The sequence below is a fragment of the Poecilia formosa genome, unplaced genomic scaffold (assembly GCF_000485575.1).
Source record: "Poecilia formosa unplaced genomic scaffold, Poecilia_formosa-5.1.2 Scaffold266, whole genome shotgun sequence".
Lineage (NCBI taxonomy): Eukaryota > Metazoa > Chordata > Actinopteri > Cyprinodontiformes > Poeciliidae > Poecilia > Poecilia formosa.
In genome coordinates, this window is record NW_006800205.1 from 111,570 (window position 1) to 122,428 (window position 10,859).

The following is a 10,859-nucleotide window of genomic DNA, read 5'->3' on the forward strand; positions in this document are numbered from 1 at the left end:
AACCAAAAGTTAATAATGGATCCAGCTGATATTCCCAGCTTCCGGTCTGCAATTCCGGGTGACGGACTGAAGATGGCGCCATTTCCTTCCCTGTGGATTTTGAGCGCAGCTTCAATAAACTCACTTTCCTCCACTTGTTCAGTTGCTGCTGCGCATGCCCAGTGGCTCCGGCTGAAGCGCCGATAACCCTAGAAGCGTTTGCATGCGGCTCTCTGTTGTAGCAGCAGCGTGTGGGAGGTCAGAGGTCAACGCGGCTTCATTTGGTTGACAGGTTTTACTACCAAATATCGGGCTGAGTCCTGGGCTCCCATTGGCTGAAGCTGCCGGCTCGTTTGGATATTTTGACCCAGCAGAACCAGGTTGGGTTTCTGCTTCTACTGCAGAACCAGCTGTAGAACCGGGCCTGGATGGCTCGGCTGGTCAGCAGCCAATCAGAGCGCCCGTCTCATTTTAAAGAAGAATTAAAACCATTTTAATGATTTTAGTCACTTTAGTCTGAAGCTGAAGGTTAACGACCACTAGACACGGTGATGGCAGCATCATGCAGTGGGACGGTCCAGACTAACCATCAGTCCTCGTCCCTCTGAACTCTATCACAGAGGGGCTTAGTCAAAGTCCAAGGGGTGTAGAAAAAGAACAAATCCACTCCGCACTGTCGAGATATTTCTGTAATTAATGTTATTAAACCACGTGGTTTGTAACTGTAACTCCTGGCATGATGCTGCCACCATCAACATCCGGGCAGTTTGTGGTTCAAACCTGAAAACTTTGATCCGCCGCTCTGAAACCAGAGGCGCTCTCTCTACCTCTTTCTCTCCCTCTCTTTCTCTCTCTCCCTCCTGATTGGCCCCGCCCCCCACCGGTCCTCCCCCCCGCCCTCCCTGCTGTATATAAAAGTTTGTGGCTCGTGGACTCTCCAGTTTTACGCACGCCAGGATGGAAACGCTCCTGTGCGCGCTGCTCCCCGCTGTTCCAGCTGCTCCCGTTGGTGCTCCTCTCCTCAGCGGCAGACCGCAGCTCCCCCGCTAGAGGCGGCTCCCCGGTTCTGGTTCTGGTTGTGGACTGGAAGGATGCTGCGGCGGGACGCAGCTCCGCTCCCTGACAGGAACCAGCTGGAGGCGGGTTCGGGCTGAGTCCAGAGCCAGACGCAGAGCGGCTCCAGTTTCCGTCCGGCTTCGGAGGATCGTGGAGGATGTAACTGAAGCTGAGGACTCTTTCCGGTTCCACTCACTCACAAAATGACGCGCTGTCTCCTCCGACTGGCTCTGCTCGCGGCGTGCGTCCTTCTCTCCGCCCGCGGAGCCGCCGCGCCCGACGCCGAGGCGGCGACTGGGGCCGGGGCGCACCCCGAGTCCTGCGCGTCCTGTGCCGCCTCCGCCCGGCTGGAGGAGCCGGAGCCCGGCCGCGTGGACGGGGACTTCCTGGAGGCGGTGAAGAGGCACATCCTGAGCCGGCTGCAGCTGCGGGAGCGGCCCAACATCACGCACCCGGTGCCGCGGGCTGCCATGGTGACGGCGCTGCGCAAACTGCACGCGGGCAAGCTGCGCGAGGACGGCCGGGTGGAGATCCCGAGCCTGGACGGACACCCGATGAGCAACGAGGTGCTGGAGGAGAGCTCCGAGATCATCAGCTTCGCAGAGAAAGGTCAGCAGGACGGCAGGGGCAGCATCATGGCGGTGGCAGCGTCATGCTGAGGGTCAGAGCGGCAGCATCATGCTGAGGGTCAGAGCGGCAGCATCATGCTGAGGGGTTGCTGCTCAATCCGCTTCCATAAGTTTTTCTCCTGAAATTCCTGAATGAAGTTGACAGGAAAACATAACTTCCGGTCCGTTGCCATGGAGACGTCAGTTGGAGAAACTTCTGGGTTTGTCAGAAATTTCTTCTGGTTTCATCTTCAGCAGATTCAGGTTTGAAAGTTACAGAAATAAAATTTTTAAAACAATCTACACATTGAACTGCTGGACATCAGTCCATCATTTTCTGATATTTGACCTTTTGAATGTTAGTTTTAGATGGTAATCACTGGATTTAATCTGATTATTTTTAAAATATAAAGTTTTTAAAAAGTCATAAATCTGTTAAAGGACCAAAGGAAACATTTCTAGCCTCCTGTAAAGGGTCCAAACTGTGGGTCGGGGGCCATTTGTGGCTCTCAGAATGATTTTGGGCGTCCCATTAGTACAGTTCAAGAAAAGACTAAGTTTGATGTTTTGACTGATGCCAGGATGTTAAAAATGATCAAATTAAAATCTGAACATGGAAAATGCAAAACAAAGTTTAAATATGATGTAATAAATAAAGACCAAAAACATCCAGAAGTTTTTACTAAAGCTTAAGACTTCATCAACTTCAGCTACAACCTGCTCTGAAAAGTCAAAAATAAAACATCTAGAAAATTTGAAATGTACAATATGATTTGTTTGTTTTTTTAATAAGTTAAATCTGTAAAATCCTTTATTTAAACTAAATTAAACATCTACAGAAATCTGATTTATTTCAGTAAAACATTGTGAATCGAGTTTATTTCTTATTTAGCAGAAAAAATACTAAAAAGATGTTTCTACTTGATTTATTTATTTAAAGGTAAAAGTAAAACACATGTTTTTGCAATTATATTTAAATAGAAAAATAGTAAAAAGTTTCTTCATAATTGAGTTTTGAGTTAATTGTGTAAAAATAAACAGTTTTTATTTAATTACAACTAAAATGAAAAATACAAAAAATGTTTTAAGTTGAGAGTAAATTGTTTATTTAGCAGATTAAAACGAATAAAAGTTTGCAGTTATAAAAAATAGTAAAATTTATGTTTTGAGTTTGTTCTGCATTCATAAGGTAAAAATGAAAAAAATAAAAATACTAAAACTTTTTAGCTGGATTTTGAATTCATTGTGAATTTAGCAGGTAAATATATAAAATAAAAGTTTTTGCAGTTTTAATCAAAAACAAAACTAATATTTTTCAGTTCGTTTATTTTGCCAGTAAAAATAATAAAAAAAAGTTTTGTAGTTATAGACAAAATGATTTTTTTTTTCAAAATTGTGTTTTTAGTTGAGTTATTTATTTATCCAGTAAAAATAAAAGACATAAAATAGTTTTTAGAATTATTATCAAAAATATTAACGTTGTGGCCCTCAGAGGTTCTTCAACGTGCCACTTTTGGCCCCAGCGGCCCATGTTGCTGCAGCAACATGTTGCTGAGACAGAAAGACGTTTCTGGAAGGTTGTCAACCTGAGGAGGTTCGGCCCGGTTCTGCTGCAGATGGAGCGGTTCTGGTCCAGGTTAGGGAATCAATCAATCAATCAATCAATCAATCAATCAATGTTTGGTTTACAGAGTTTGGCAGGGAGGATCAGATGACGTTTTTCTGAGGTTTCACTGTGAAACGTCGACCCTACATGACCTTTGACTTCCTCAGGCAGAGATATGCACTGTAAAAATATTAACAAGTATTTTGATTTCTACTGAAAATATCTTAGTGCACTTTAAATAAGGAACTTTTCAGCAAGATGTAGCTGCTTGTTTTAACTAAATAATTCCTTAACATGGATTTTGAAGTTTGAATTCTCCTCCCAGGTTATTATTATGACTTTAACATTTTTCCATGAGTGAAATAATCTTCCAGTGGAACTAAAACTTTATCGTTATTAAGTCATTAGAGTTAAATCAAGCTGCTGTATTTTGCTGTAAAAGTTTTAAGTTTTTCCTCCTGAAATAAAACAAACTATTTGCAGTAGAAACTGACAAAAACACTTGGTTAGATTTAGTGTTTTTACAGTGTAAACCAGCTGATTTTAATGGGGTCTAAGCTGTTCTATATCTGTAGGGTTGTTCTGTCAGAAGGTTTCATGTCCCCACAGCATAATGCTTCCACCACCATGTCCCACCCTATTCAGGATCAGCAGAATCCAAACTAAACCTGAAGTTTTACCAGAGAAAACCAAACTGGTTGTTTAGTAAACCTCTTATTGACATTCAGGATTCTTCAAGTAGCAAGCCGTTTATCGTCTTTTAAACTCAAGAAACATACAGGAACAAAATAAAACAGAAGAAAACAAAATATAAACATAAATAAATATCTCAGCACAGAACATGGAAATTATATCAAAATATTAAACTGGTGCTCAGGGTTGCTGTCTGTTAGGGGCAGAGATAGTCTGAATCATAGTTAGCACTTTAGCTTCAGCTAAACACCATGTTGGTATAGCGCTTTAGTGTTAGCTTCCACTAAACACCACGTTGGTATAGTGCTTTAGCATTAGCTTTAGCTAAACATTGTGTTGGTGTAACAACTTAGCATTAACTTCAGCTAAACAGCATCTTGGTACAGCGCTTTAGCGTTAGCTTCCATTAAACACTATGTAGGTATAGCGCTTTAGCATTAGAGTAACTGTTCTGACTATTGTTTCAGAGTGCAGCTAGTTTTGTAGCCATCAGTTCCCACCACTGGTCTGATGCTGGGATCCAGTAAAGCCTTTAGTTTCCCATCATGCATCAATCAGTACAGCCGTCAGTAATCGCCATGTTTCATCCGTCACCAGTTCCGTGTTCTTGTTTCTCTCTTTGGTTCTGACCCGTGTTGTTCTTGTTTCTCTCCTCGGTTCTGACCCATGTTGTTCTTGTTTCTCTCCTCGGTTCTAACCCGTGTTGTTCTTGTTCTCCTCAGATGACCTGGTCACCTCCAAGTCCAGCCTGTTCTTCCTGATCTCCAACGAGGGGAACCAGAACCTCCAGGTGACCCAGGCCACCCTCTGGCTGTACTTCAAGCTGCTGCCGCCGGCCGCCGGAGCCGAGGTGCGCGGGAAGCGGAAGGTGACGGTGAAGGTGTACTACCAGGAACCGGGCCTGGGCAGCCGGTGGAACCTGGTGGAGAAGCGGGTGGAGCTGAGGCGCAGCGGCTGGCACACCTTTTCGCTGACGGACGCCGTGCGGCTGGTGTTCGAGCGGAGCGGCGACCGGCGGCAGAACCTGGACGTCCGCTGCGAAGGCTGCGAGGCGGAGGGCGTGGTGCCGGTGCTGATGAACCCGAAGGACGAAGCCCACCGGCCCTTCCTGGTGGTGCGGGCGCGGCAGGCTGACGGGAAGCACCGCATCCGGAAGCGCGGCCTGGAGTGCGACGGCAGCAGCAGCCTGTGCTGCCGCCAGCAGTTCTACATCGACTTCCGGCTCATCGGCTGGAACGACTGGATCATCGCGCCATCGGGGTACTTTGGGAACTACTGCGAGGGGAACTGCCCCGCCTACATGGCGGGCGTCCCCGGCTCGGCCTCGTCCTTCCACACGGCCGTGGTGAACCAGTACCGCATGAGGGGCATGAGCCCCGGTTCCATGAACTCCTGCTGCATCCCCACCAAACTCAGCACCATGTCCATGCTCTACTTCGACGACGAGTACAACATCGTGAAGCGGGACGTTCCCAACATGATCGTGGACGAATGCGGCTGCGCCTGACTCTACTTCCTGTTTATTTAACGCCACAATGCGGCAGACTAACGACTTTACCGCAAAAATAAATATAAAACAGAATATTTATGAACGTCCTCATCCACACAAATCCACAAACTCGCATGTATGCCTGCACAAAACCTTGTACATATATTTATGTCTGTTGCTATATATTCTGTCCAATCTTCCAAATCTGATCGACTCGGCAAACAATCAGCTCCTCAGTAGAAATCTCCAAGACTGTGAGGATGCCCTGGTTTCTCTCTTACAGCAGTATAATCCAGTTATTTGAGCCTTATTCAAGTCAAATGTTTGTTTTTACATGAAAGCACTGAAGGTACGACTGCCAACCGTCAGCACTTCTGGCCTTAAGTTATTCAACTAGGAACAGGACATCTGGGCACCGACCCACAGAATCATCCTCCAAAGACCAACAGGAGTCAGACGGTACACCCAGCCAATGCTTCAACCATTAACTGCTAATATTTGACAATCCAGAGGCTTGTAAGCAGCTAAAAGTTGCCTGAAGCCTTCAAGTCCCATCAACATTGGTGTCAATCGACCTGTTGGCATTGACATGTGACTGAACATCTAGAGTTCCTTGCTGCTGGCTTTGAGTCAGGTGTTCTTGGAGGAAACGACTCTGTGGAAGTTAAAGACACTCAGAACCTGTAAAAATCATCTTTTCTTTGCACTTAGCAACACAAACCGACGGCTGAGGCCAAACTTTGCTGTTTCACGCTTCATCTCCAGCACTTAGAGCCGAGGGAACTCTGAGCCTCGTTAGACGTTGCCATATTCAGTTCAATGCAGCTCTGCACGCCCCAACGCACACATTTTAAAACTCCTGCAGATTGATTTGCCTTTAATGAGCCTGGAGTGGCGCTTCATCACCGGCCAGCCCTTTGAAAGTGCCGCATTAGCTATGCAAAATGTAGAAGGTACCCATAGCCCAACAGCTCCAAACGTCCCACTGATACATGAAACGAAGGCGGTTCAGGCTGGAGGACATCTGGTCGCTCACACACCGACAGTGGTGGCCACATCCTGCTAAAGGCGCAGCTAACTGGTAGCTTAGCGCTTCTGCTAGCTTTGAAAACATTTAGTGCTCTTAGCTTCCCCTAAATTAATTTTTCTGGATAAATTTTAAAGTGCTAATTTAATTGGTTGCTTTTAAGATTTGTTTTTTGATTATTAATAATGCTTAAAGTATTGAGGTTTATATTCATGCTCTAATTTTAAAGTCTGTTTACCCAGAAATCAACATTTCCTCTTAAATTTCTTTTTCCTTCCAATAACTGAAGTCAAATCAAGATGTAAACATTGATATCTAAGGGCAGAAACTTAACATGTTGATTAAAATAAAATTGATGCTTAAAGGTTGTAATCTTTTAAAAGGAGATATAACTGAAGTTAGTGCTTTAGCATTAGCTTCAGGTAAATACCATGTTGGTGTAGTGCTTTAGTATTAATTTAACTACTGTTTATGGTTAGTGCAGCTAACTTTCTATAGCTAGTGGTGCCAGAAACAAATGTAAATCAAACTTTAAACCAACAAATTCGTTTATCTAAATCCTGATACGATGTACAAATGACTTTTACTTTTATAAAGTTTCATCAGTTAACTCAAACTCTGCTAAACTGGAAGCTAACCAGTTCAGAAAAAGAATAAAATATGTGAAAAAGTTATTTTCTGACATTAAACGTACAGATTCAGTCACTGGAAAAAGTCGTAACATAAGATTTTGCTGTCGTTGGGATTTTTGTGCTATATTAGTAGAAAAAGAGCCGATATGAAGCAAATCAAAAGGAGGGTTAAAATCAGGCCCTGAGGAACTCCAAAGGGATTCTCAGGGTTTATTTTGGGGTGAAACCAGGTTGTCCTCCGGCCTGCCAGCTCGTGTTTCGGCTCTACTGGACCGCCATCACAGCAGCGACACATGGAGGCGTTTCAAACACTGACCCAGCTATAAATACAGTTCTACTGGCAACATGGAGGCAGCATCTGAAGATGAAAACCTGGGGCTAACGTCGACCCAGATGTGACGGAGTGGTTTTAAAGCTGCGTCCCTGCGGAGCGCCACCGCAGCACACTAACACACTTTACGACACAGTTTGAGCGCCCTGTTACTTCCTCGCTCAGGAACACCTGAGCTCCACTTCCTGCTTATCATCCGTCCGGGCCGACGCCCGCCTCGCCCGCCACTTTAGTCGGCCTCTCCCTCAGAGCCACTTGTTGTTAGTATTTGCACTGAGCAGACAGACGCTGCCGGGGTTCGATGAAAAAGCTATTTTTATAGGAGCAAAGTGTTCAGATGTAACTGTGGAACCAAAGAGGCTGTCATGTTTTTGTTAAGAGGCCTAAACACTGTTCAGGGTTCAATCAGTCCATAGATCAAACTCTTTTCTATTTTTTACTTAGACATTAAATATGTCCTATTTTTTCATCAGAGTACTTAAATATTCCTAGTTTGGTTTTTGTTAGCTTGAGTTGTTTAGCCTGAAGCACACGCCATCGACTCCTGTACAGATCATGTAACATATCAGCATCCAGACATCTGGTTCTTTGTAATTGTTGGAAAATAAATTTCTTATTACTTGTAGCAAAGTGTTGTCGTGTTTCAGAAACTCATTTTGTACTGGAAGTATAATCAGGATTATTGGTTCTGGTCAGATATTAAAGTGATGATTTTTATTTAAATCACTATTTGAGAGACAAATGCAACATTTCTACCCAAAAACAAGAACAGAGAGCAAACGTCTGAGAATGTGATGTATATTTTAACTATGTGGAGTGAAATATGATCAAATATGATCAGATATAAACATTCAGACGGAGTGTGTGAAACCGAGTCTTCACTAAAAACACAATGGCAGCATGAGAACATGAGCTGGACGGCCGCTCCGCGAGGAAGAAGACATCAAAGTTACAATTTTAATTGTTTAACTGAAGTTATTTATGCTAATGTACCGTGGTTAGCACTGCTAGCTTAAATGTTAGCTATGCTAACACGCTACGTTGATTCACAACCAGAACAAGAGGTCAGAAATTAAAACACGCCGAGGGCAGAAGAAGAGAGGATCTGCTCCTTCCTCTATGTTTCTTCTGTCAGTTCCAGTCGTTTAAAGAGCCGCACATTTGACATCATGCGTTTTCTTGGTTGCACCACCTGGTGGTTGCTGGTGGAAGTGCAGCCGTGCGGCTCTGTGGTGACGTCAGGCGACACGCGAGCTGTTTGGTCCTGCTGCTCGACGGCGGCAGGTACACAGCAGAGCGCAGGAATGTTAATGATGGCCGCCGCGGGGCCTGGCGCGCCGCTCTGAGCGGGACTCGATGTGCTCTCTGCTGATTTACGACCGGCGGCAGCAGAGGCGGAGCGCTGCCGGGAGAGGCAGTGAATCATGAGCCGCGCGTCTAACGAGGTGGTACCTGACGCCTGGACACGAGAAACGGAGAGGAGGAAAACTACAAGCTGCACAGGGGAACCGGAGAAACGCTCCGTCTGACGGAGGAGCAGACCGGAAAGAAAGAGCCAAATTCTGCCAAAAAATATCAGAAATGTTCACATTAATCATTAGCTAGAAAAAACTTGGAAATATCCAAGTTTAAAAAACGGATAATTTTCCAGTTTTGAAATTCATGAAACTTCAGGGTTTTTTCCCCCAGAAAATTCTGAGATTTTCTTGCTAAGTTTTGAAGTTTCAAGCATAGAAATTTCCAGTATTTTTAGAAAAATTCTGAGATTATTCCAAAAAATTTCTCACAAATTTTAAACTTATCGAACTCAGAAAATTCCAAGTATTTTCTAGAAAATGTTTGACTTTTAAAGCTCAGAAATGTCCTTTTTTTCTTTTTATAAAACATCAGATTAATCTTAAACTTTTTCAATTTTTCTTTCAAATTCTAAACTTTTTAAACTCAGAAATGTCCAACTACTGAGACTAATTTCAAAATGTGAGTTTTTCTTGCTAAGTTTTGACTTTTCAATCTCACAAATTTACAAGTTTTTTCTTGAAAAATTCTGAGATTAATCTCAAACTGCCCAAAATTTTCTTACCAATTTTCAACTTTTCAAATTCTAAAGTTTCCAAGTTGTTTTGTAGAAAATGTCAGAGTTTTTTGTGGTAATTTGCTCCATGTTTCTACAGCTGGTGGCCCTGGTTCTGAAAACCAGAACCAGCTGATAACGCTCCTCTGTTAATCACTGTTGGACAGATGTTGAAGCACAAACTGACAATTTTCTGCAAATATCATAAAACAACATTTCTGCATTTTCAGAGAATTGAACAGTTTAATTTCTGCCAACTGGTTCCAGTTCCAGGAGGAATATTGTTGAGGTTTTTTATCGCTGGAGAAAGATTTCTGGTCTAGTCAAAACATTTTGAGGCCACAGATGAGTTTCTGGAAAGTAAAAAGTTTTTTTTTATTAAACCTCCAGAGTTCACAGCTCCATCAGTGACTCAAAGCAGAAACACTAAAAAAAGTTTCTGTTTCTACTGAAAATGTGGATAAATTAAATTATTTCATCAATACTGAAGAATTACTGACTTAAATAAGCTGATATATCTTAATGAAAACTTTATTTTGGGTTAGTTACGTCTTACTTGAAGCGTACTTGATATTTGCACTGTAAAAGACTCGGTAGGATTTAGTGTTTTTACAGGGTAGGGGAAAGCAGAGCAGACTGATCAGGTTTTGTTATGAAATCAGACTTTTATGACTATTAATCCACATAAATGTTTATTAGTGAGTTAAAAATTCAAACTCATAAGGCAGGAAAATAAGTGAAAAGTTTGAATCTAGTTAAAGTTTTGCAGCTTTAAACGCCGTTTCTTAAAATGTTTCTTCATTTTCTGTGAACAGAACCAAAAGTTTTATAAAATAAAATACTTCTTTAGTTTTATTTCCTCCAGTCTGTAAAATGAAGTCCATGTTTTATTTAAATTTGTCAGAGTCATAAAATCCAGAAATAAAATGTCAGATCAAATATTCCTATTAAAATGAATTCATTGTAACTCTAATGAATTAAACTGTTTTAATTTTAATACATTTTTACCAAACGGATATAAATCAGATTAAACTGGAGAACATCACTGGGTTGGTCTGAGTGTTCTGCTACTGGATCAACTGGATTAAACTGGATTATAAAGAAAATGTTGGGATTAACCAACAATCAGATCAACGATGACTATCAAAATCAACTGGATTAAATTAGAGCAAAGAAACGAGACGATACAGAATGATTGGACTGAACTGGACCAGATAAATGAATTGGGATGATGAACTAGACAATGCCGTAGCAAGCAGAAGCTTCCGGATCTCAATCAGGTCATGCAGTTTGGAATGCTGGGAATTCTGAACGGCTGTAAAGATGTTGGACATCTGAGGTCAGAGGTTGTAGCAGTCCTGGAAAGT

General features: G+C 42.8%; 1 protein-coding gene across 1 annotated transcript; it reads left to right on the plus strand.

Annotated features, from left to right (window-relative positions):
- The first annotated feature begins 885 nt into the window (after window positions 1-885).
- On the plus strand, window positions 886-8,055 carry LOC103150929 (inhibin beta B chain). Its single transcript, XM_007570712.2, has 2 exons — window positions 886-1,644; window positions 4,665-8,055. Exons 1-2 carry the CDS (start codon window positions 1,239-1,241, stop codon window positions 5,447-5,449), a joined length of 1,191 nt encoding a protein of 396 aa, XP_007570774.1. The 5' UTR covers window positions 886-1,238; the 3' UTR covers window positions 5,450-8,055.
- Window positions 8,056-10,859: the final 2,804 nt, after the last annotated feature.

Bases quoted from the DNA above. Each gene is read 5' to 3' on its own strand.
- LOC103150929 (XM_007570712.2), top strand. From the start codon at position 1,239: ATGACGCGCTGTCTCCTCCGACTGGCTCTGCTCGCGGCGTGCGTCCTT. The intron at 1,645-4,664 runs GTCAGCAGGACG...TGTTCTCCTCAG, and splicing joins CATCAGCTTCGCAGAGAAAG to ATGACCTGGTCACCTCCAAG.